Source organism: Hippopotamus amphibius, chromosome 11, assembly GCF_030028045.1.
Source record: "Hippopotamus amphibius kiboko isolate mHipAmp2 chromosome 11, mHipAmp2.hap2, whole genome shotgun sequence".
Taxonomy (NCBI): domain Eukaryota; kingdom Metazoa; phylum Chordata; class Mammalia; order Artiodactyla; family Hippopotamidae; genus Hippopotamus; species Hippopotamus amphibius.
In genome coordinates, this window is record NC_080196.1 from 89330959 (window position 1) to 89356879 (window position 25921).

Consider the following 25921-nt stretch of genomic DNA (forward strand, 5'->3'; position numbering starts at 1 on the left):
AGCAGAGAGTTCTTTGGTGCCCAGAGGAGGGCTGGTGCGGGTGGGGATTTACCCTGCGGGTCGGGCCACAAGCAGTTTTTCTCTATCCAGGACACTAACCCCCAAATGCTCCCTGCTTTTCAAGCACCTCCAGCTGCTGAGGGCATGGTTGATGCTCAGAAATACCGGTTGCCTGAGTGGCTGATTTCCCAAGCAGAGCAGACACAAGAACACCAGGTGCAGGTGGAGGCTCTGGGCTTGGCAGGAACTTAAGGTGTTGATGGCTTTGCATCCTCGCCGATCCACTGAGCCCTTGGAATGGTGACTCCCACAATGTGATGGTTCCATGGGAAATCCCCTGGACTTGCAGGTCAGAGCCAGGAGTCCCATTATGCACCACTCCACTGAGAACCCACAGGAGCCCAGGGGCCCCTGGTCCCTGCAACCTCCTTCCCCCACCACTGACCACGCTCATGGTTTCCATTCATTTAATTAAATCAAGGAGGAAGCTTCAGCTTAGCACTGACCTGGCTTCGCACCTCTCCTCAGCATCCTATTTGTGTGTCTATCGGATCGCCTCTAACCAAGAGAGCACCCAAGGTCCCTAGCAAAGGCAATGGGAACAGAATGGAAAGAAATTTATGACATATTATGTAGGGGAAAAAGTGAAAAAAAAAGTCCTCCTCTTTTGGTTTTTTCTTATTATAAAGGCTCATTCCTAAAAATATTGGAAAATACAGAAGAAGGAATGAAAGAAAATAAAAGCTGCTGTTCATCCGGCTATTCAGGGCCTGCCCCATTCACACCCTGCGACATCTGTATTTTCATGGGTATGCGTGTTTTAAAAATTACACTAAAATGGGAATATACACTACAAACTGCCTTGTAAACTGCTTTTTTTCTCTTCACAATATTCATACATTCTTCCCCCAGACTGTTCCCATTGCCTTTGCTACAAAGGAGTTTAGCTGATCTCTTGGTTTCAGGCTGTCACGTACACCTTGGGTGTGAAAGCCAGGTTAGTACTTAGTTGCAGGCTCCCCCTTGATTTAATTTGACTTAATCGAAAAAATGTTGGAGAGAAAAAAAGAGAGTCTATGGATGAACACTGGCAGCTCTCTTGAAACATTTTGTTCCAGAACAAATGTTTGAAAATCCTCCCTCCATCCTCTGGGATTCTAGCACCATCTCCTCTGAGTGGGGAGGAACTCCTGGACAGCGAATGGATAGATCCAAGCCCTTGTCCCCCTAGGACTCCCTGAGATCTGTGCCCCGCTCACCAGGGACCCGCTGCTGAAGGCTGTGTTCCCAAAACTCAGAATTAAAGGAGAAATGGATACTTATCCAGTCAATTGAGACAAAGTATATGGTCACACTTCAGGCCCACCTGGAGGTAAATGTTTTGGACCTGAACTATTTAGTGTGGCTGAATTAACCAGGTAATCGTCAGGCTTGCCCACCTGCAGAGCGTAATTCTCCCACAGCTGAGCAGTGCGCAAACAAATTGAAAGTCAAAAGTCACAGAAGTTCCAAAAGTGCTTTGGAGCATCCCAGAGCCTTCTCGGGCATGTGCCCTTGAGCCTTTCAGTGCAGGAAATCTGTTGTTCCCAATTCCCTTCTCTTAATGGGGGTGACAATCAGGTGAATGAGATGGGTGGTACTTGAAAACATCCTTTTGGTGACTCTGATGTGGCATCCCCCTAATCCACTTCAAACCTCCCACCTCTTATCAAGGGTCCCTGCAATAAGCACACAAAACTGGGGAATGAGAACAGATGTGTGGGGCACACCCACAGACCCAGCAAACCCAAGCCTAGTATAGGGCCTTGCATGGAGTAGCCATTGAAGATAAGTTGCAGAATGAATGAATGAGAAGAGAAGTGGGGTAAGAAAGTACAGTCAGGGCATATGCACAGGACACCGAAGAGTTCAGTTACTCTCAGCATTAGAGGCATGTGTGAAAGTGGTGGGAGATGAGTTGCTGAAGGTACAAGAGTTAACTGTGGCAGCAATGACCACATTTACTGAGCACCTGTAAGCTCCCAGGCACTGGGTCACACCGTGTCCTCCATCCTCCCTGACGGAGTTAGGTCTTACCAATGCTACCTCCCAACAGGCAGGACCAGCACTCAGGCCCTGCCCAGTGCCCCGCTGCCTCCCTGGGTGCCGATGTAAGAGCCTGGGGAGGACCCATCAGCAGGCTCTTTCTGTCCCTCTCCCTTCCCCAGCTTACGTGGCAGATCTTGCCTGAACTTAAGCTGCATCCACCCAGGATCAGAACATGTCAAGGCACATCCGGGAGGACCTGGGAGCCAGGCAGCCAAGCACCTGTTGTTTAAAGGAGGAAGCTGCCCACCAAATGTGACTCTTCCTAAGGCAGATGGAGCTGAAGGCTACAAGCTGGGCCTTCAAGGGGTTCCCTCAGGCTTGGAGGTGATGGGAGATTCAGGTGCAGCCGGATTCTGTTGCTAAGATGGCCCTCTGGCGCAGCTCCCAAGATTCCTACATCCCTTCTTTCATCTGTTCATTCATTCACCTAACTAAAAATTATTGAGCACCTACAATGTATTGATACCAGGTTTTGTACTAAGGAAGGAGTCCTAAAGGGAGAGTGCATTCTAAAGGGCCTGTGTCTCTAAACACCTCTGAGATGGGAACACAGGCCCCTGGGGCGATACGCTACAGGTGCCAGCACTGAGGTGGGAAAGTGGGTCTTCCCAACTCTGCTGAGAACATAGTACAGGCCCCTAGCAGTGTGCCCTGAGGGTGGGCAGGGCCCCCTTGACCTTGGGTCTGTACCCTAGCCTACACTCCACAAGTGGCAGCATGGTGGCCATGCAGGATCAGTGCAGCAGGCCCCAGCCCCAGCACGGGGACAGCAAGTTGGCAGGCGCACAGGGAGCAGTCAAGCAACGACATCCTGGGGCACACGGAGGGTTGCAGTGAGTGCAGCCCCAGACCCAATGAAAGCTCAGCTACAGGAAACCCAGAGTGGCAGAAAAAGCCAGAGAAATCCTATGGTTTATGACGTCCACTGTGACCCTAGTTTCTACCCAGGGAGTGTGGCATAGGAGACACAGGCTGTACTTATGCTATGGCTGTTAGGAACTACAGAGGACTTTTTTTTTTTTTTTCTTTTTTTCCAAATTGAGTTAAAAGTCACATAACAGAAAATTAACCATTTTAAAGTAAACAATTCAGTGGCATGTAGTACATTCACAATATTGTACAACCACCACCTCTGTCTAGGTCTAAAACACAGTCCTCATCCTAAAAGAAAACCTCAGTACCATTTAGCAGTTACTCTTCCTTGCCTCTCCCCCAGCTCCTGGCAGCCACCAATCTGCCTTCTGTCTCTGTGGATTTACTCATTCTGAATATTTCATAAAACTGGAACCGTATAATATGTGACCTGTTGTATCTGCTTCTCTCACTTGGAATAAGGTTTCCATGGGCACCTGCCTTGCAGCGTGCACTGGCTCTTCATTCCTGTGATGGCTGGTTAATGTCCTGCTGTATACATCTGCTGCGGTTTGTTTCTCCATTTATCCGTTGATGGACTATTGCACTGTTTCAACCCTTTGGCTATTGTGAATAGTGCGATAGGAACATGTGAGTTCATTCAACAAGGATTTGTTTGCATCTGTTTTCATTTCTTTTGAGTCTATGCCCAGGAGTGGAATTGCTAGAGGAATTAGAGTTTTTAGAGCTGGAATGAACTGAAAGGTCAGTTATTCCAATTTTATAGATCAAGAAACTGATGCCTGAGGAGATTATCTGCCCTGCTGGAGGTCACACATGTGTCAGGATGTGAGGGGTGGCTGGAAGCCAATGGGTCAAAGGCTCTTCTAAGTTCACCACATGTAAGTCAAGACTCACTGCCTGTTGTGTGGGTTCCGTGTTGTGGGGGTTCCGTGTTGTGGGGGTTCCATGTTGTGGGGGTTCCGTATTGTGGGGGTTCCGTGTTGTGGGGGTTCCGTGTTGTGGGGGTTCTGCATTGTGGGGTTTCCACGGTGTCCAGCACAAAGAGTCTCTTACACATGATAGGCATCAAATATTTGCAGAGTGAGTGAATGAAAGAAAATATTTACACCCAGTTTTTTGAAGCATTACCCATTCTGAAAAGGGCAGCGCCCATTATCCCATCTTAGCGGTTCAAAGAATCTTTGAGAAGAATTCTACAAGGGTCAGAATAAATGTGCCCTTGGGGGAGATAAACTCCACCAGAGTGGGACTAGGGGTGCCTATCACTCCATCTTCTAAACTTTTCCTCTCTGACTGCCTCCACTTCTCCTTAATACCTCCCGCAGTGGGGTGGCTGAACCTCTCTGGGCCTCACTGAACCACAATGGCCCAAGGAGATGGCAACCCGCCCCCCTCCACCCGGTCAGAGATGCTCAGGACTCAGACGCACGATGGAGCGCCCTCACTCTGGGAGGAGGCGGTGGGCTCGAGCCTGTCTGATAAGCCAGCTGTACCATTGGGCTCTCATGGTACCAAGTGGGTCCATTTTGTGGGGCAGGATGTAGCCCCCAGGACTTCTGCCTGGCATCTGTGGTTCTACTTCCAAGGAGACCAAGCAAAGGCACCTCTGCTTCAAGAAAGCCTGCTCTGCGGGCCAGTGGGTAAGTGCCCAGGGGTTATGGGGCACAGGCAAGCTCCTTCCTCACCTTTCCACCTCCTCCACCGTCTGTAGGACATGAAAACTCTGTCAGCCGCACAACAGGGCTGCCCCAATGACACAACCGCTCCTCTAGAAACAGGGAGCAAGAAACAGGCGCAAGGCCCACTGACATTCTAATGGCTTCTCTGGACCCCGTGTGGCGTTGAGGTGACATCTCAATGTCTCCATTGGCTGCAAGGTGATGGCCTCGGATCAGATCAGCCCTGTGTGGAGTACAAGGGCTTCTGTGCCAGTATGCTGCCAACCTAAACACTGCAGACACCTCGGGAGACACGGTCCTGGGTCCTGTGCCCAACAGCTCTATTCTTGAACAAGCACAGATGTGCGATTCTCAGGTGCCTGAGCGTCCATTAAAGTCATTGGTGCTGCCGGTAAGTGACAGTGGGGCTCTACCTCATCCTTCCATGGAGGACACCTCTTTATAGTCCTCCGTGGACCCCATGACAGTCCATACACTTCAGGTATTTACGTGCATGAGTAAGCGAAGGGAGCCACAAATAGGACTAAATCAATGCACGTGGAAGGAAGGAGCAAGGGCTGGAAATTCACCATCCCCAGGTATCGTCCCATCACCCATTCTGCCCCTGCCTGGCCTTGCCAAGTCATCTTACCTCTGCGGGCCTCAGTTCCTGCATCTGTAAAGGAAGGAATGGTCTCTGTACCATCCCTTCAAGCTCTGAAGTGATCTCCATACACAGGCACACGTGTACATCACATTGGAGATGTGACAGAAGGCAGTGGCTGATACGGTATCATGGGATGTGGATTGAGCTGTCCCGACACACAAGTTGCCGTGGGCTCTGCCAGTCCCTATCTTGGCTGCACACAGCTAGGTGTGTGGGAGCCGCCAGAGTCCACGAGGCCAAAGCAACCACAGAGCCCAGGTTTCTCCCACCACCCTCCTTTGCCTTTGCCACTCCAGGGAGCCTTGGTGAGCCCACATGCTTCTTCCCACCTCTTCCCCTATTTGGAATTTGTGTATTCTTTTATGTACTCATCCTCTGCTTAGCCTCTCATCAAGCATCATTGCAGTCTTCCTGGGAGCCAGATCCTGGTCAGACATACAGCTGTCCCTGGAGAAGCCCATAGCTGAGAGGGCCAGGCAGCCTCATGCACAAATAAACACACTCTCTGGGGGTAATATTTGAGGATAAAGATGTGTACTGGGAAGAGTGGGGCAGCAGAAAGCAGGGGTCAAGCCTGGTGGGTGAGGCTGAAGGTAGGACTGGAACCACCTTAGAGGAAGTGGCCCTGGAACTAGCCCCTGGGGGAACAGAGAGGACCAAAGCCCATTGGCTCCGGGCAGCTGGCTGTACTTGAAGACCTGAACTGCAGGTAAGAAGCCACAGGCCCCCTGCACCTCCGTCTCCCAACCCAGTCCCAAGGCAGCCCACCATCTCCCTGGTCTACTGTGACCCTCTCCTTCCAGTGTTAACAATCCTTTCAAGTATTATATACTTGAAAGTTGTTAAGAGACTCTTAAGACTCTGCTTTTAACTCTTTCAGGTTTATACTCAAAAGGTGGATTGCTGGCTCATGCGACAATTCCAGCTTGGATTTTTTAGAAATTGCCACAGTTTCCTTGATCCCCACGAGGAGCATTTCCTCACTCCTGATGCTGATGGTTTGCCCTCCGAGACAGATCCCATGAGACCCTGGACTTCATCTCATATTCGTGATTTCTCTAGTGTCGTCCAGAATCAGGGCTGGGCATGGGGCAGGTGCCCCCAAATGATTCAGGGTTCACCTGTTCATCATAGTGACACAGCTGCCAGGCTAACGGAGCTCCAGGCTGCTGTCCTTCCTCCCGCAGGTGGTCCTTCCATACACGAGCACACGGAGCATCAGTAGCGGCAGCCGAATTCCAGGTTCCCCCAAGAACTAGTCCTCTCCAGAAATATCACAGAATGTCTGGGGTACATCCCTTGAAATGCATGAATAACAAAAACTAAAATTAATGTTCTTCTTGATGCAAATATTCAAGATGGGGAGTCGAAACCTCTCCTGTGATGAACATGAGACCTCAGGGGGCCTCTCAACCCCAAGCCAACTAAACAGCCACATTTCTTGTGATGCTTGGCATGGTCCCCACGTCCAGTGACGGGTCCCACAAACATGCAGCACAGGGGCATCAGTCTGCACGTTTCAGCATCTCTGGAACGGTCCATGTCATGACCAAAAAGTCTGACGTAGCTTCTGAAAGGGAGGCAGTTTTAAAGGCTATGATTTTGCTCATTCTAAGGGACTTCTTTCCAATACCACCATCAGAGACCTTCTCGCATTCTCTTCTCTTGGTCCCCCTTCTTAGATACCAGTGTACTGCCTGCATTTCAACAGGTGTCCGTAATCAGGTTCAGCTCAGCAAATGTTTTAACTGCTACCATGAGCAGAAGACTCTCTGCCTGAGCTTTCCAACCCGGAAGCCACCAGCCCCAAGTGGCTACTGAGCACTTGAAATTTGGCTGGTCAGATGAAGATGAGCTGTGAGAGTAAAATACACACTGGATATTGAAAACTTAGTACAAAACAAAATCAAATAGAGAATAATTTTTATATGAATTACATGTTGAAATGGTAATATTTTGGATATATTGGGTTAAATAAAATATGTCACCAAGGTTAATGTCACCTAGTTCTTTTTTTCATGCGATGACTAGGAAAATTTTAAAGTGGATATGTGGCTTGCATGATAACTCTGTAGGACAGTAGTGGTCTGTACACGAGTGAAGAAAACTGGTCCTTCACCCTTCGGGCATCGTAATGTTTTGGGGCTCTGGGGCATTCTGAGTGAGTTGAAATTAAAACAGTCACTGTAAGGCATTTGTTTTCTACATAATTATCTGCTATCCCCTTGTACCACCTGCTTGGAGAAGATTCCAACACACTGAGCCTTTTTTTTTTTTTTAAATTGGTATTGGTAAAAATTTTTTTTTTTGGGGGCGTACACCAAGTTCAATCATCTGTTTTTATACACATATCCCCATATTCCCTCCCTCCCTCAGCTCCCCCCCCACCCTCCCTCGAGTCCCCCCCACCCTCCCCGTCCCCGTCCTCTAAGGCAAAAAATATGGAACGCTTCATGAATTTGAGTGTCATCCTTGCGCAGGGGCCATGCTAATCTTCTCTGTATCATTCCAATTTTAGTATATGTGCTGCCGAAGCGAGCACCACACTGAGCCTTTTAACAGGGCAACAGAGTGTGAGATGTTTGGGGCAAGAGGTGGGGTCTGACCCATCATTATTCTCTGTAGGTGAGACCACAGGTAAAACTCTTTCACAATGGTTTCCAGTTGTGATTAAATTGTTAGTCATGTTGGAATTACCTCAACCCACCTACATTACTAGCAGTCACATTCATGATCTGTAGGGATCCAAGATGGAAGGAGCTGTCACTCAGGCCCTCAGCAGAGGACCAGCAAGCTCAAAGAAATGCTGGAATTTGGCTAAGAAAGTCTCAGTTCCTCACCTTCCTTCTGGGATGTTTGCTTGATGAGGGGTATTAGTTAGGGACGTTGTGTTCCAAGACCACATATGTGGAAAGAAAGAGCAAGTATAGGCAAAAAGCAAACTCTGTGTCCCTTCCATGTGCTGGGCAAGGTTTTTTGTAATCTCACTCTGCTTACCACAACCCGGCTGGGTGGGTATAGGCCCATGTTATAGACGAGAAAACTGAGACTCAGAGGGTTGACTCCCCAGGTGCTAGTGCAAGTTGCTTCTGACTGCTCCTCACAGAAATGACATGTAGAACTGCTGGGGAATCAGGCCTGGCAAGAAATCAGGCCACACGTCCTGGATTCAGATTTCAGGAGCTGGGTGATCTTGGACAAATGGCTTTCTCTCCCCGAAGCTCAATTTTCTTGGGAAAAAAAAAGTAGGTATTGGTGACAAAACCAGTGTTTCCTTAACTTTTTTCAACTATAAGCCACTATAACTTTTTTTTTCCATGACCAGGATCTAAATCTGTGTGTGTATAAAACTGAAAGAAAAGTTTGATTGAACAGTATTTACTTTAACTACATATGATGCACATTAATATTTTCTGTTCTATTCTATTTATATCTATCTATATTCAAGCTGGTGGACTGCGACCCACTAGACTGATCAAATGACCTGTAATAAGTGGCCGCCTACGGTTTGAAACACAGCGCTCCAAATGATTGATTTCCAAGCTTCTCTCCAGAACTCATACCCTGAGGGTCTGTTACTGCGGCCAGAGCAAAAGTCTGTAAGCACCCCAGTCTCAGATCAGCTTTGCCCCTGCCCCTTGCACGCCACCCACCCCGCCCCTCCTCACACAGATGAGGCCCAGAGAACTTAACGTGTTTCTCCACTGGCATCAGAGAGCGGCCCGAGAGGCGCCTGCTGTAAGAACATTGCCTCTGACCCAATCAGCAGGTCCCCGTCTGTGCAGGCTGTTTACCGGCACCTGGAAATCTCTCTATTATAACAGAATGCTTCTCCATAATAGAATTTGTTGTAATGGGGCTTTACCATCCAGTCTAGCAGCCAAATGCGTTTCGGAGCCCTGGAAAAGATGAACTCGAAGAAGTCACCCTGATTGTAAACAGTGTCAGTGTAAGGAAACCCCGTTGTCCTTTTTGATTACGAGGTTATAAAGAGTGTTACTTTGGCAACCCCTATCAGGAACTTATTTTCCCTCCCGGCTAGTCCCCGAAGAAATGAAGGCCTCATCCTAGGGTGAGTGGCTGGGTGTGCTCTAATCCCACGCCCTGAATGGGGAATCGTGACACTCAGACACAGACAAGGTGTTTGCCAGCGTGGTTACAAAGAAAGCCTCTCCCTTCTCCCCCCACTTCCTGCCAAGTGCCTGTGCAAAGTCTCTACACTTGAGTGTTCCTGAAGCTTCTGTGGGCATGAGGTCTCCTCTGCTTCCAGGCTCCCTGTCAATTACCCCGGGTGGATGTCTCGGTGTGCTCACGTGGGGTACTGAGAAGGCAAGCAGGGGGCATGTGCCCCCAGTCCCAGGGAAGCTAGGGAGGGCGGTGAGTGATGCTGGGGGCAGGCCCAGCTTCCAGAAGGCAAAGGGAGGGCCTGGAGGCCAGGAGCAGAGGTCACGGGCCAACAGGGCACGAGGTCCTGCCGCAGTGGGCCGCCCCGCCCCGCACTGGGCCTTTCAGTGACCCTCCACGTTGCCTTGAGTGGGCCATATGCCTGTTTCACTGCACACTTTTTTTATTTCACTTGTCATGTGAGGAGCTGTTCTATCTTCAGCTTTGGGTTAACTCCTGCAAGTGGTGGCAGGTTGGCTCTCGGGGTTCCAGCCAGCCTTCCCTCACTGCTCCTGTGTCCCTCGGGGCTGATTCCGCTGGGAGCAGCGCATCTGCCCTTCCCTGAGGTATTCAACAAACACGTGGAGACCACAGTGGGCCGTGAGCCACGGACGGGGGGATTGCTCGGGCCCCACAGACTCTACCCCTAGCCCCAGGCCTCGCGGCTCACGGCTCATGCTTACCCAGGTTCAGACCCAGCATGGTCAAGACGGGCTTCCAGAACCCTCTCAGCCAGTGCTGAGCCCTCCTACACACCTCCTGGACGCCTCCTGTATCAGGACCTGGAAAGTCTGTAGTTTGCAGCACCTGGCAGGACGCGGGCAGAAGTGGGGGCTGCCTGTGTGGGGTACGGTATCTGGGATCCAGGAAGAGCCTCTGTCACCCTAACCCCTTTCCTACTGTCCCCCCAAGCCTCCTCGGCTGGCTGATGTCCATAATTCCACAACCATAATCCTCTGAGGCAAGAGAAATCTGGCCTTTAGCCCACGTTAAAATGTCCATATCTGGGAGTGTCTTTATTTTTATTTTTTATTTTTTAAAATATTGATTTATTTACTTATTTATTGGCTGCATTGGGTCTTTGTTGCTGCACATGGGCTTTCTCTAGTTGCTGTGTGTGGGGGCTGTTCTTTGTTGTGGTGCGAGGGCTTCTCATTGCAGTGGCTTCTCTTGTTGTGAAGCACAGGCTCTAGGCATGTGGGCTTCAGTAGTTATGTCACGTGGGCTCAATAGTTGTGGCTCGCGGGCTGTAGAGCACAGGCTCAGTAGTTGTGGCACGTGGGCTTAGTTGTTCCGTGGCATGTGGGATCTTTCTGGACCAGGGATCGAACCCATGTTTCCTGCATTGCCAGGTGGATTCTTAACCACTGTGCCACCAGGAAAGTCCCGAGAATGTCTTTAAAATCTTATAGTCACTGACATCTTAGATGAATGAGCTCATTCAAATCGACGCAGCTGAACTCAAGGGCCTACCTGTGTTTCGGCCTCTCCTGGGCCTTACGTGGAAGAAAAGGTGAGAAGACATAGTCCTGCTGTCGAGAGGCTGCGGTCTAGTTCACGGGGCTCCTTCCTGACAGCAGGCTTTGAGGGAGAGCTGGGAGTGTGCTGGGGAAAGGAGGAGGAGGAGCGGGGAGGGAAGGGACCCATTTTCCCACCAAGTCCATCTAGCCCCGTGATGGCTGCCCGAGGGGGCGTACTACCCCTCCCCCAATAGAATTTGCCCCACCAAAGAAGTTCATCACAGGCAAATGTCAGGCACACATTTGTACTTCCTGAGCAAACATGAACTGACAAGGAGTAGAAGATGTAAAAACGCAACCCCTAGACCGGGACTAGGATTCCGGCTCTGTGATCTAAGTGACTTAACCTCTCTCTGCCTCAGTTTTCTCATCTGTCAAGTGGAGAGAATAATAATAATACCTACCTCCTAGGGTTAATGTGAGGATTAAAAGAGTTCATAAAGTGCTCAATAAACATTAGCTATTAATAGTATCCAATAGCAAATCTCTCCAGGGAAAACTGAGCGTTGACTGCACAGAACTGGACTTTGGGCTCACAGTAAGGAATGGGGGGTGCAGATCCCATTATGAACATCTGGGATCTTCAGAGACCCCTCCCTGCCCTGACCAGTGGCCCTGCTTTGTCCAGGGGCAGGTGCAGTGACGCTGGCCCTGGCAGGAGGCATCCGAAGGGCTCCAGCTCCTTCTCCAGGCCCTTCTCCAGATCCCCCGCTGCTGCCCTGATTGTGCCTGGCCCATCTCAGCCAGGGGTTGTCAGAGGCCAGGGGACCCCTGGTTACGCCGGGGCAGGGTGGGCAGCAGGGTCCCCTCTTTTGCTCTCCCTGCAGCAGTCTACTCTGAACATTGCTGGTGACTCATTTTAGAGAACAACCTGGATCATCTTTCTTTTGCTCACTCATTTTCCATGGGTGATCAGTATTTAGTGCTAAGTACCTGGTTCTTAGTACTTCACCCTTGGTATGGAGGGCAACACCTTAACCTGGCATTCACGTTGCCTCCACCTTCTTCCTGGGCTTTTCTTTTTCTCACTGCCGTTCGTACATAATAACCACAGCAAGCACTCACTGACCTCTTAGTTTGTGCCTTGAACTGCTTCAAGTACTATCTCATTTAATCCTCACAACAATCTCCTGAGGTAGATACTATTCTTAGCCTCACTTTATAGTAGGATATCGAGGCAAGAGAGGCTAAGAAACATACTTAAGGCGACCCCGCTAGCTGATGCTGGGGCTGGGACTGAATTCTGGAAGTGGGGCTGTAGAGCCTGCCTTCCACCTACAGTCCTCGAGGGGCACCCCAGCCTTCTATCAATCTGGGTCCGTTTCTGATCCCCCGACACACAGAGCAGGTCCAGCGGCTCACATCAGTTCTCCCATCACCTGCAATGCTCTCCTACTCTCATCGCCTCCAGAGTCCCGTCTCACGAACCTGCAGTGGAGCCCACGTGACAGGGCTCACGTGGGACCAGTGCAGAGTGCCCTACTGCTCAGGCAGGAATCATCTCTCCCTCATTGCCACTTGGGGACACGTGTGAACATCATTTTACCTGCCTTATTGGATCCTGAGGGCCCATCTGTGCAACTTTGATCTTTCTGCAGCAGCCTGGGCAGGATCAGGGCTATCTGTTAAATGAGTGAATATACGACGTGCAGCAGGTTTTAAACTTTGCAGACACTCTCACACTTCCCATTTTATTTGATACTCATGACTCTGTGTTGGACTGGATATTGTTATCCCCATTGTACAAATGATAATAAGTACTAAGTACTGTGCTAGAGGGTTAACATACATTTTCTCAATAACTCCTTCCAGCTATTCTGAGAAGTAACTATAATATCCCCATTTTCCAGATGAGAACACTGAGGTCAGAAATGCTCAGTGACCTCCCAGGATCATGCTTGGAGCCAACCCCGAGTCTCCCAGTGCTGACTTATATCCCTTTTGAGGATATACTTGCATTTTAAATATGTTCTTATTCTTGCTACTCTTCCCACATCTCCGATGTGATTCAAAGTGACCAGCCCTGTGAGACCCCTCGGAAAGTTGGGCTGAGGGGAGCCACCCCCTCATCCCCATCCCCAGCTCCTGGGAGCTGCTCAGTAGCTGCTGCCTGGTGCTGGCTAATACAGGACCAGTGACGAACCAGCCCGAAAGGCTCTAGACTTGTCTTACTTCTTAATGAACTGCTTTTGCCTTTTTTCCCTATTCTATTTCACTTGTTTCTTTCTATTCTTTAAAGCTACCATTTACTTTTCAAAAAGCCTAAAAGCAGATTTACATAAATATGTATATACATAAACACGTGTATCCACATTAACACCCTCCTCATCAAAGTTTTACTCTGATCATCCATCTTCAATCAAACGAAACCCAGGCCATGCATAGGCTACAGTGCTAAACAGAGTTAAGGAAGAGAGAAGTGGTAGATACAGCCTTAAGTTAGCCTGACAGGAGCTCATAGGAGGGACACATTGCTCTGAGGCTGACAGAGGAACTGGCCTTGAAGGATGAACAACATTTAGGGGTGGCTAAGTTTTAGGCAGAGAAGGGACTGGGTAGATGGTCTATTAAAAACAAAGCAAAGCAAAACAAAACCAAACCCCCTCTGAAATCTGTATGAACAAAGGAACAAAGAAATGAACACAGAAGATGTGTTCAGCGTTATCAGGTGGTCCCACTTTGGCTGGTGTGATGGATGGATAGAAAGAAACTGTACGTGTGGACTTGGAAGCGGGCAGGTGATCAAATTATGGAGCTTCCTCAATGCCAGCCTAAGGAATTTGACCTTAATTTGGTAGGCAGTGGGGAGCCACTGAAGATATGTGGGTGCAAGAGCAATGGGTTGCAAACACAATTCACCTGGTGGTGGTGTGCATGCTATTTCCCTGGGTTTGGTTTACTAATCACAGAGGGAAGGAAGTGCCTGGGAAAGATGAAAGTCCTAAACCCATTATTCCAATTAATTAGAATTATCTGGGTTGCTGGTTAAATGAGGACCCCTGTGCCTTGCCCAGACTTCAAGAGTCAGGTTCAGGAAGCAGGGCCCTGGGGTTTTTAGTTTCTCCAAGTCCCCTAGGTGATTCTGATGTAGCAAGAAGCAGCAGTTCCTCTCACTCTGCACTGTCCAGTTTGACCACCTGGGGGTTCATTAACTTGTGGATGAAAGAAGCCTGGTGAAGGGGCCTTAGAGCCTGCATTTCTAATCAGCTTCCAGCTGAGGCCCCTGCTGCTGGTTCAAGGGCTACACTTGGAGTAGCAAGGTGATAAAGTTTTGTCCTAAACCTAAATAGTTGTTTTCCAACCTTCAATGCTTTGAAAAAATATTTTGACCTGGCTCCTCCAGCCTAACTAATGAGACTCGGGGATGGAGCCAGGCCTGGGTAGAGTTAAAAACTCCCCAGGTGCGTCTAGTGAGCTGGCAGGGTTGATATTCTCCATCCCTAACTCTGGAGGTAAGCGTTCTTGTCTTCCCAGGACCATGGAGGGTAGTTCTGTGATTCAGAACTGGGCGGGGCAATGGGAACATGGCCAGTGAGCAAAGCCATGCGGTGGGCAGCCCCAAGTCCTCCCACCCTGGGCCAACAGCCAGCACTCAGGAAGGCTCACACGGGGTGGGACGCTGCCATGGCAAGTGACGGGAAAACACCCACGTCCAGAGACGGCAGGCACTTTTTCCTATGAGCTCCCGGATTTTCTCAGGTCATAAAAGGGGAAGGGGAGGTGGCAGCAGCACTGGGCCAGTCACCGGTCCTGCCTCCCTGTGCCCAGGATAGGGGAGAGGACGTTAGCTCTCAGCAGCTGGAGCTCCACCAGTGGGCTGGTTGGCAACTGGGGCAGCTCGTTCTTTGGCACTTGGCTACCAGGTCTAATCCCCGGCTTCAAATCTCTATCAAAGGGTGTTCTTGCCCAGGGTGTTAAAAGTCACTTGCAATGACACCTATGGTGTTCTAGGTGCAATTCCACACATTCCTGAACAATCTTGGTCCCCAGGTGAGGAATAAGGAACTGGCCTTACATACAAACAAGGCAGGAAGAAGGAACCCAGTTCTGTGTGAGCTACTGCGCATCCTCAAGGCCCCAGCTGGACTGAGCATGCTCAGTGAGGGGCATCAAAAAAGAAAAAAGAGTAGAAGATGGAAGATAAGCAAAGGGAGAAGGGGCCATGAGAGAGGCTGGGACTCTGAATGATCTGCGTGACCTAGGCCTGCCTTTCGAGCCTTCGCTCTCTTTGGTCCCCTTCTAAAGCCTTAACTTCCAGAAAGGTTGGCCAAGCAGACCACTTGGCTGCAGAATGAGTGTTTCCTGCTCCCTACCTGAGCTTACCCCAGGCCAGAGTGACCCACGCTCTCGCTTCTCTGTTGTCTGAATCAGGCCCACCTACCAAACCCAGTCTGGTCTTGTTGGGAAACTCCAGCCCCCCAAGCTCCTTCCTCTCTGAACTCCAGCATCTGCTACCCTGCATGCCCCTCATCTCTTCACACGGCTTCTCTCTGCAGCAAGGCTCCACATTAGAAATACATTGCAGGCCATATACTCAGTTTAAAATTGTCTGGTAGCCACATAAAAAAGTAAAAAGAAATAGGTGAAATTAATTTCTAACAATATATTTTAATCCAATATGTCTAATGTGTGATTGTTTCAGGATATATCAATCATGAGACATGTTAAGGTATTTTTTTTTTTGTACTAAATCTTTGAAATCTGGTATTTCACCTTCGTGGGCACCTCAGTTTGGAGCGGCCGCATGTCAAGTGCTCCAAAGCTACAGGCAGCTCACGGCTATTGCATGGGCAGCTCTGGACTGCAGACACTCAGAGAGCAGGAATCATTTATTAGAGCTCATAGATGCACTGCGTGAGGGAGCTGGAGGAAACCTCAGGACCACCTGGTCTAACACCTTTACTCTGCAGGTTCGGAAACAGCCTCAGCTCACGAGGGGAGGGACTTGCTCTAAATCACAGTGACTAGAGGGTCAAGCCAGGCCAGAGATCGGTCTTCCAAACAAGACCCTAATGATCCTTCTGATCTCCTCTGTGCAGAAAGACTCTGCCCCCTCGCCCACTTTGGGTCCTGGAGGGAGGTGTTGACTGATCAGTGCCCAGTGGTACCTTAGGATCCATGCAGTGGCCTCTATTTATCCACTAGGCAGTGTCCAGTGCTCAGTGTTCACACTCAGGCCACTGCCTCCTTTTACCCCCCACCTCCTCCAGTCCTGGGTCAAGCTGTGACCCAGGATAGAAAGGACTCACGAGGAAGGAACGTTGGCAAACTAGCCGAGTGTGGATGCCAATCACACAGCGCCTGGCAGCAGAAGCCATTCTGGGAATCCTGAATGCACTGATAGTACAATCACGGGGCAACCATCCATCCGATCGGCCTGAGTGCTCGGTTCTCCACGCTAGGTCTGTACCTCCAGTCACGGAGCCCCGGCCAAAATTACAGGCGGGCCGCCTCCTCTTCCTAGACTCTGCAACCCTTCTGCAAGCCTGCTCGACCACGTCCTCCATGCTCTGAACACTGGAGGCTACTAGGCCTCTCTTGGGTAAGCAAGTCCAGACACCTTGCACCCATCAGTCGAGATGCATGCCTTGCAAGGAGCAGCTGTGCTGGGCCCACACCTGTTTATACCAGTCGTGTTTGTTATTGTTATTTCGCAACTTCATTAAATATAATGTAAATCGATGAAACAGAAATTCAAAAAGTCAGTAAACTGAAATTTACATGTGAACGAAAGTGACAGACTCAAAGGTGAGTCATTAAAAAAATGCTGTTGAATTAGGTAGGTGGGAATGAGACTATAAAATATTGGAAAGCAAACCAGAAAGCTAGAAGAACTTTGTTCTCAAATATGCTTTGCATGTGTCTTTAAGTTCTTCACTTTAGTAAATCCATTCTAGAAACCTCAGAAGATGACTTATTTATGGGGATGTAACGTTTATGCAAGAAGAACAGTGGGGAACACCAACCACTAGACCCATATACAAATAAAAGGCCTTGACCAACCTCAAGAGATTGGTGAAGAAATGGCCACGTATATTCTAAGTTAAAATATTTAAGGTATTCACATACCTTGGTTTCCGATGCCTGCTTTAACTGGCTTTTGGGGTTGACTAATTAACTGTGGGTTCTAAGCAAAAGCTAACTGGGTCAAATGTTTGCCCTCTGCGGGAAGCGCATGATGGATAGCTGATCTCCGCTCAGCACTGTGGCTGGAGGTGGTGGGGGGGGGGTCTTGCATTTTAATATGTGGATCTTGTATGGGTCAGGGACCGGTCAGGACCAAGTAACTCAACAGAGAATTTAGCGTGGGGGACTCATGTGAGAGACGTCATGAGTAACAACAGCAGGAAGCTGGAAGAATACCCGGAGCCGTGATGGTATTAACAGAGCGCTGACTCAGAGCTTTACTGCAGGTGCCAGGACTATGTTGGGGATACCTGAAGTCGGGGGGGGTGGTTGGTGGTGGTGCTAAAGTCACAGAGAGGACACAGGCACAGTAGAGATGCCACAGATTTAGAGAGGGGTGGAGGAGAGAGGGAGACGCCTGGCTTTCCCCTTCCTTTTGCCCTCCTGCCCTGAGGTAGTATCTCCCATTGGCCAAACCTAGCCAGAAACCCACTGGCGAGGGAGCCCGGACAATGCAGCTTTCAGGTCAGCCTCCAAGATTCAGAGTAGAGGAGGGAAGAAATGCGTCTGACGGTATAGTGGCCCAGATCTTCTGAAATCCAAAAAGGCCCCACTCAATGACTCAGAGTGGAATTTAAGACACTTTTAAGGCTGATCATGGAAAAGTGCATATTTGAGGCTGGAACAGGGAAAGGGTTGTCCTTCTGGTGTCCTACAATTGTGCTACATAAATGACTGCCCATCCTGAGTCTGGTTTTAAGGGCAGCTCTGAGCAAAAAACAGGGACAGGGATTCCTTCAGATGCAGACACAGGAGTTCACAGAATAGGAGGTAACACAGTGCCCTGGGAAGGCTGAAGTCTTCAGTAGGCGGTAATGCTGGGCTGCACCCTAGCCTTTTCATTTTTAAGACTTTTAAAGTTTTTCTTTTAAAGGCTTTTAAAGTTTTAAGAGGCTTCTTGTGGATTCTAACCAAATCTAAAAGATGGCTAATTTAAATGGCCATTGCACTCTGTTTCAGCTACTGTCCAACTGCTGCCCTGAAGTCAGATGCTCTGGACCCTATGGGCAATGTGCTCACGGCTGCCTAGACAATGATGCTCTTGTCCAGCCGGGCCTCTCTCATTTTTTTCCCTCTTGTTTTCAGTTTACGTGCAGCCATTGTTGGTGACTGTAAAGATTAGACAGCTATTTATTGCAGCACTATTTACAATAGCCAGGACATGGAAGCAACCTAAATGCCCATCAACAAATGAATGGATAAAGAAGATGTGGCATATATATACAATGGAATATTACTCAGCTATAAAAAGGGATGAGATGGAGCTATATGTAATGAGATGGATAGACCTACAGTCTGTCATACAGAGTGAAGTAAGTCAGAAAGAGAAGGACAAATATTGTATGCTAACTCACATATACGTAATCTAAAAATGGTACTGATGAACTCAGTGACAAGAACAAGGACGCAGATACAGAGAATGGACTGGATAACTCGAGGTATGGGAGGGGGTGGGGGTGAAGGGGAAACTGAGACGAAGCGAGAGAGTAGCACAGACATATATATACTACCAACTGTAAAATAGTCAGTGGGAAGTTGTTGTATAACAAAGGGAGTTCAACTTGAGGATGGAAGATGCCTTAGAGGACTGGGGCAGGGAGGGTGGGAGGGACTCGAGGTGGGGGGCGTCAAGGAAGGGAGGGAATACGGGGATATGTGTATAAAAACAGATGATTGAACTTGGTGTACCCCTCCAAAATAATAAATAAATAAAATTAAAAAAAAAAAAGATTAGACAGCTAATGTTGAGGGTGGTGGCGGGGCACAGTTGCAGTATTTGACTAGCATTTAACAGTCTTGGCTGCTGGCAGCCACCAGCTATGTGTCTTGGGGCAGGTCACTTCCTCCCCCTGGGTCTCAGGGTCCTTATCTGTAAAATAAGAGAGTTGAACTGATGTTACGCATTTCGGGGTCATCCCTCTGACATCAGTTTCCATCACGAGGGCTTCTCAATGGAGGTGAAGAAGGAAAAGGATTTTAAGAAGGTAGCTTGAGTCCAAGCAGACCTTGCATGAAGTTAAAAAAAATGCCTGAGATGAGCTCCCCCCTCCACCATCATATGCTTTTTCTCCTAAAAGTAGAATTCTAAGGAATAAATCCTAGTTAATTGAGAGTTCTAGTTACTTGGGGTGCACTTAATCAAAGTTTTACTGCATCTTCAATTGCAGTGAGTTACACAGTGGTTTGCATATGCAGTTACTTCTTAAGTGACTTCTGTTCCCTGACCTCATATCTATTTCATTAAAATTGAACACTTTGAAACGAAAAAGGGAGCACAGAGCAGAAGGGTTCCACCTGGATACAGCTCTGGGGAAACAGCAGTCAAGGTGATAAAAAGCAGCATCCAACCATGCCTATACATTAGCTGCCCTGCCTGAGAGGCAGTAATTGTATTTTCAACTACACTTCACAGCGCTTTGCAACATGGTGAGGCATTTCTAGGTTATTCTTCTCACTCTGGGGCAGGTAACTTTGGTGCAAAAATCTCCCCCAATTCCCTCTTAGTAGAGATCATAATTGAACTTCGGCTGGCTAAGCAATGTAGCAAGTTTATCTCAATACTTCCCAAATGCTGTCCATCAGAATTCAGGCATTCTTGGGTCTGGCCAAGTCAGGAGTCCTTGAGTTGCCAGGGCCATTCTGAGGCAGTTTCGTGGCAAGTAGTGGTGTTGCCGTGGCCTCTAGAGGTGGAGCAGAGGTCTGTGGAAGCAAAGCCACTTATAGCCTGCATTCTCATCCCAACCAGAGGTCTGGTGGTCAAAGTAAGAGATGGCAAAGTGAGCTGGAAGGAGAGTCCTGGGGCAGGATCAACCAGTGGGGATCCCAGGAACTGATTATTGGGTGAAGGAATGAATGAATGACTGCGTCTCGCCAAGATGCCCTCCCGCAGCCCACAGCTGAGGGACAGATGGCTGTCTTCTACCAGGGGGACAGCCCACGGCCTGCAAGTTAACAAACAGCTGGGAACCTCTTAGGCGGAACCAGCAGTCACAGAAGCCATATTTCAATCAGGCGGGTGGGCTTCAATCAAGGCAATCACCTGATCTCTCCTCGAAGCTGCCCTTTCTCCTGGAAATTTCTGTCACTGTCCGATAGCACCTGCAGTTTTGCCTTTCCTGGGCACTCGGGTCCCTGGTGCCATGAATGCTCTCCTATCCCTTTACAGAAGTTCCTTTTAATTTAGGCAGGTAAACATGTTTACATTCTTTTTGTAGGAAAGAGAAAAAGGAGAAAGTGCCCATTGTGAATATCTAATTGGAAAACCAAAAACAGGAGGCATTTTGGTTTCTTAAGAGAGCGTGTGAGAGCAGGCAAGAAAGAGAGAGGAAACGGAACCACAGGCCTGATCTCTTAAAGACAGGTCACAAGCTGAGCTGTGACTTTTTATGAAAGCTCTGAAATGCCAAGTTCTTTGCCGGCAAATGCATTTTCTGGGCAGGACATTTAGACGGAAAGGAAATGGGGCTCCTGATGACATCAGGGCAGCCACAGATTGCTTCCTGGGCTCTGGTATGACTTTATCCTTATTTTTTTCTTTTAAAATAATTATCAGGATGTGACTGTGCCTGACAGGGAGACAGCAAAGAGGGAGGGCAGGGGGCTGGCTGGATATCAGGCTGTCGGGGGCGAGGGCACTGCTCCAGTTGTCAGGGATGGGGGCGAATGGAGAAGGGGCAGCTGACTTGAGGCTCTCGCCTGAGGTGGAAAGGTTAGCTCCCAACACGATCACAAAGCTTGTGAATTAATGTTGTCCTGTCTCATGTGGGGTTTGAGAGGAATGGGTGAGGAGAGAGAGAGGAGGTGTGGTGAACCAATGTGACTCGGCGACCCAGGCCCCTAGGATCTGCTTTTTGGCAGTTTCCAGAGTCCGTGTGGGATCTACATCATTTTCCCCTGCTGGATTGCAATTGCCTCAAGGGAAGTCTAAGTTTTGTTTATTTCTGTGTCCCTGCTGCCACCACCACCACCACTGCCACCACCATTCCCACTGTGGCCTCCACCATTCCTACCAAGGCACGGTCAGCAGATACAGAGAATAAACAGAAAGGATTCTCCTTCGGGAGTGTCTGTCTGGCCCCTGAGGACCCTCTTTTCCTGAAAACTGGCTCTTCTCTCACCTCATAGGGCTCCCTGCTTATTAAGGAACCCTGCTCACGGACCAGAGTTGATTGGACCAAAGGTAGATAACTGACTTAAGCTTAAGAGTAGCCCAGATTTTCCCTCCATGTGGCCAGACCTGATGGCTATACAGATATGAATCTCGTATGCCCATCTATCATGTGCAAGGAAAATCAAAGAGAGCTGATGTGTAGAGAGGAAAGGATCAATCAATTGTATAGAGAGAAGCCAAGATGAGAGAGAATATGGCCCCAGAAAGATGGACACATATTGAGGAAGAAACTGGTTGCCAATGGCTTTCCTGGTTCCAGTCTTTCATAAGGTCTGGCTGTAGAGTTTTCCCTGCTTTTAAGACTGATGACATATCCCTTTATCTTTACAATAAATGGTATTTTCAGCTTCAGCTAGTGTGAGTTGATTTTCTTTACTTGCAACCGGAAGTGTCTTAACTAATACAAGGTTACCACCCTGCCCCTCTCAGCAGGCATCACTAATTAATGACAGTAATCTTTCTGGTAAGCCTCAAAATCCTTCATCTGATAATCTTTACCAATTGAGCCAAGCTTGTAGATGAGATAAAAATCTACTGGCACAAACAAACAAACCCCACAAGCTATTAGCTAACCCAAAGTCTATGATGGGCTAGAGTACCAAAGAGAGTACCAAAAAGAGGACAAGAGCAGAATATGGGAGGCAGTGAATTATTTTGATGGGGCCTTCTGAGCAAGGACTTGAACATTGGTGTGACTGTACAGTGTCAGAGATGGTCCAGGTGCACTTCAGGTGTGAGGGATGACAAGGGCAGCCTTTATCGGTCAGTCACTGTATGGGGTCTTCCTATTCACACCTCACCAGGCTGTCTCTTGGTCTCAGAATACCTTTTTGGTTACTGTTGTTGTTTAGGATGCTCTGGAAAGATCTGCTTAGGAAAGGGATACTAACCAAAGCCAAAAGTTGGCCTTTGCCACAGCCACATGCTTGTTCTTCTACTGCTTCCCAGTTCCCTGTGGGACCTGGCAGAGGACCAAAAGACTCGCATGGTCTTGGTGTGCAGGCCTGGCTTTGTTACCAGTGCACTGTCTCTAGTGAAATTCTGTGCTTTGGCTTCCCAGAACCCATCTCCCTTTTTAATCCACAGCTTCTGATTTTCTTTTGTGGATTCCTGGCTCTCACTCTGGTCCATGTAGTGGAGGTTGATTCCATATCTGGTTTCTGGGAGTAGCATGTGACCAGGCATAAGCCAATCAGTGAGTTCTATGCTCTGCCTACGGGGATTGGTTCAGGGATGGACACATGACTTAAGACAGCCAATCAGGCTCAATTAGTGTGAAACCTAAGGCTTTGTCTTTAACAACCAGCAACAAGTGTTTTCTTTTTCCTATCAGGCTTGAGCTGGAGAAGCCAGGACGCTGTCCCTACTGCTGCCATCTTGCCACCTTGCAGACCTGAGAATTAAGCCAATCCATGTGGGAAGTGGAGCCAGGAGACAAAGAAACCCATGTCCTGAGTTTGTTGAGCCTGGGTGCAGGGGTATCTGCATCTGACCCTAGCCAGGGATCATTACCTATGCACATCCTGTTTCACTTCAGTTTGAGTTGGGTTTTCTCTCACTTGCACCCAAAAAGTCCTATCACACTCTGCCTCAGTTACCTTATCAATAACATGGGATTAACAACAGCTATCCTTTGCATAGGATTGCTGCCAGGAATAACTAAGTGCCTATAAAATGCTTTTTTAATTACCACACAGGTCCTACAGTAAATGGAAACCCCACTCCAATAAGTGGTTTGGGGAAGGGGGGTTGAGTATTCTCCAAAGAAAAATAAATGTGAAGAATGCTGTCTCATCTTTCATACAATTTATCCTAGCTGGATGCCTGGCCCAGAATAGATGCTTCATAAATAATGGTCACGTGTTCAAAGTCTTTGAAAGAACACCCCTTGCATGTCTTACCACTGGCCCTCTGGGCTTTCCCCATTGCCACCTCATAGAGCATTTAAATGGACTCCACTCTCACTCTGGCTTTGGCTTGAACTTCATGACTGCCCAGGACCCCCTCTTTCCCCATACACACCTTCAAAAATCCCCAAGCCTACTGGTTCTACCAGAGGGGCAGGAGAGGTTGCGGGGTGACAGATCCGGCTGAGGGACTGGGCAAGTTTGGTGATTAAATGTGATTCCTAAAAATGAACTGGCGGAGTACAGCCCGACGGACCCCTCCTGCTGGCTGGGGTGGGGGGTGGGAATTAAGGCGGCCCCTCTGATAAGGAGCCTGGTTATCTCTGCTGTTCAATCTCAGGCAGCTGGCAGCCTTTCCATTCCACTAGCACAGGTACAATGGCTCTGTTAATGGCCTCTGTCCCCAAATATCATTCATCACCTAAGACAAGCCTAATAAAAGGCTAAAGTTGTCCCCTCCCATACCAACTTGTAACACAATTCACTTTTAAATCATTTGTGTCTCCTTTAAGCTGCGGGGCTGCAGCCCTTCTCAAGTTCCTCCTTGGAAGTCTGAGCCCCCAGGCACTCCCCACCAACTCTTTGGCAACAGTAAACTTTTCAGTGGTGATTTCCTTCTCTCTTTTCCCATCAGCAGCCCCCCACATGAGGGACATTTGGTTTGAAGGAGTTGGACGCGTTCTCCCAGGTTTTTCTCATCAAGCCTTCCCTTTTTTCACTTTTCCTCCATCGTCAGCAGATTAGGATGGAAAATAATTTACATGAAAGTAGGTGATTCTACAGTTCAGCCTGCATGCTTTTGACAATTAACTAAATAAACTGCTTGGGGTCACTTGGAGTAACAATTCACAGACTTGCCTGTGACAGGCAAAAGTTAAACCCCTCTGTGTGCACGACCTCCCTACGGGGTGAGGGGGAGGCTGGTTCTGCGGGAGGGAAATTCAAGGCATCTTATTATTCACCCGCTCCCTTTCCAGTTCTGACCTTAAGAGTACTCTTAACCTTCCTCCTCCAGCTTGCTAATGGGGAAATAAATCTTGGGAGAGTATCTTAAATTCTTTTTTATCACAGACTGTATCACCGAGATAATAAGACCAGCCTTCAGAGTAACCATTAAGCCACAGAAGGTGTGGTCATCATTTATGATTTTTTTAGCCTTAATTGCTAGACAGACACTTTAAGTGGGAAGTCTGTCTAATGAGCCCAGTCATTAAAACATCAAAAACTGTTATCTGGGGTTTCTATTTTAGTTAGACATTACATTATTTTAATAAGGGGGCCGCATTTCTTGTCACAGGGTTTGGTAATGGAGGCTGAAGCAACCCCCTGGGGACTGGGGGAAGGGGAGGCAGGCTTGCCTTTGGAAAACAAGGCCGCAAATCAAGCCTGAGCCCTGGAAGGAGGATGCAGATGAGCAAGTCTGGGAACCTGATCCGGAGGAGGGCCCTGCTGTGGAGGGGGGGGACAGGCACCGCCACCCTGGCCCAGATGGGGGAAGGCAGGTCACCAGGCGTTCTGGCCTCCTTGTGCATCATTTCAGAGCTTTCTGATCTGTCGCCACACCTTGGTGCACGGTGTCCTTGGCCTGGAAGCTCCTCTGCTCTTGGCCTCCTCCTTGCTACGTGGGGAAGGAGGCGGTCTGCAGTCCCGCCCCGTCCCTGGCCTCTCTGAGCCCATTTCCTCCTCCTCGGGTCTCCTACAACAGGCGTTCTCAGAGCTGCCTGGCAGCACCTGATTCGACACTGGGCATTCTCAGACAGAAGTCTCAAGATTCGGAGTCATCGTTGGCTACTTGTTACTGATCTAGACCAGCACAGTCCTATGTGAGCCACAGATACAGGACATGTGTGTAATTTAAAATTTTCTAGTAGACACATTGAAACAGTAAAAATAAACAGGTCATTTTAAGGACATGTTTAAATATCAACATATCCAAAATATTATCATTTCAACATGTGGTCAATATTTTTTAAATGGTTAAGGATCTGTTTTACATTCTTCTTTTCACACTGAGTCTTACACTTCCAGCTCCTCTCAATTTGGACTACATTTCAAGTGTTCCAGAGCCACCTGTGGTAGAGACGACCGTATTGGACAGAACAGGTTTAAGCTTTGGTTTTCCAAGCAGCTAACTGTTACCGAGCACTTACTCTGTGCCAGGCACTGTTCTAAGCATTTTACACATAATAATTCATTTAACACTTACAACCCCCACTAAGTAGATGCTACTAATATGCCCATTTTACAGATGAGGAAATTGAGACAGAGAGAAGCGAAGCAACTTGTTCCAGGTTAGAGCTTGTGAGTGCTACCACCCAAATGGGGCACATTGTAGGTAAGGGCTCAGCATATATTTGAAGCTTGACCGTCTGGCCCTTTGCTCATTCTAAACACAACTGAGTCCCAGATGACCCAGCAAACATGTTGACAAATTTCCCACCACACCAAGCCATCTGGGAGCAGCTGGTTCCCTCCTTCCGCATAACTGACACCCCTGGCCATGGAAGCCCCAGATAACCACCAGCTGCTTGTCTCGGGGTATGTCTCTAATACCAGGAGATCCTCCTCAAATAAGAAACTTGCCAACAGGTAGCTCCTATTTTGACAAAAAAAAAAAAAAAAAAAAAAAAAAAAATCAAGAGGTGGGCTTAAAAAGACGGCCTTTAAAAAACAACTTAAAAGAA

General features: G+C 48.5%; 1 protein-coding gene and 1 non-coding gene across 10 annotated transcripts in view; both read right to left on the minus strand.

Moving 5' to 3' along the window:
- ZBTB7C (zinc finger and BTB domain containing 7C) overlaps positions 1–25921 on the minus strand; it is a 353420-nt gene that overhangs the window by 46287 nt on the left and 281212 nt on the right. For 4 of the 9 annotated variants that reach the window (XM_057698331.1, XM_057698332.1, XM_057698333.1 and 1 more), the window contains one exon: positions 6411–6587. The exons of the other annotated variants lie outside the window; for them this stretch is intronic. In XM_057698331.1, the coding sequence (XP_057554314.1) occupies positions 6411–6421 (11 nt within the window). In that variant the 5' untranslated portion in view covers positions 6422–6587. The remainder of the gene's footprint in view (positions 1–6410; positions 6588–25921) is intronic. 9 annotated transcript variants of the gene reach the window in all.
- Positions 7725–7831, minus strand: LOC130832178 (U6 spliceosomal RNA). Its single transcript, XR_009048250.1, has one exon. It is a non-coding gene; the product is annotated as a U6 spliceosomal RNA (small nuclear RNA).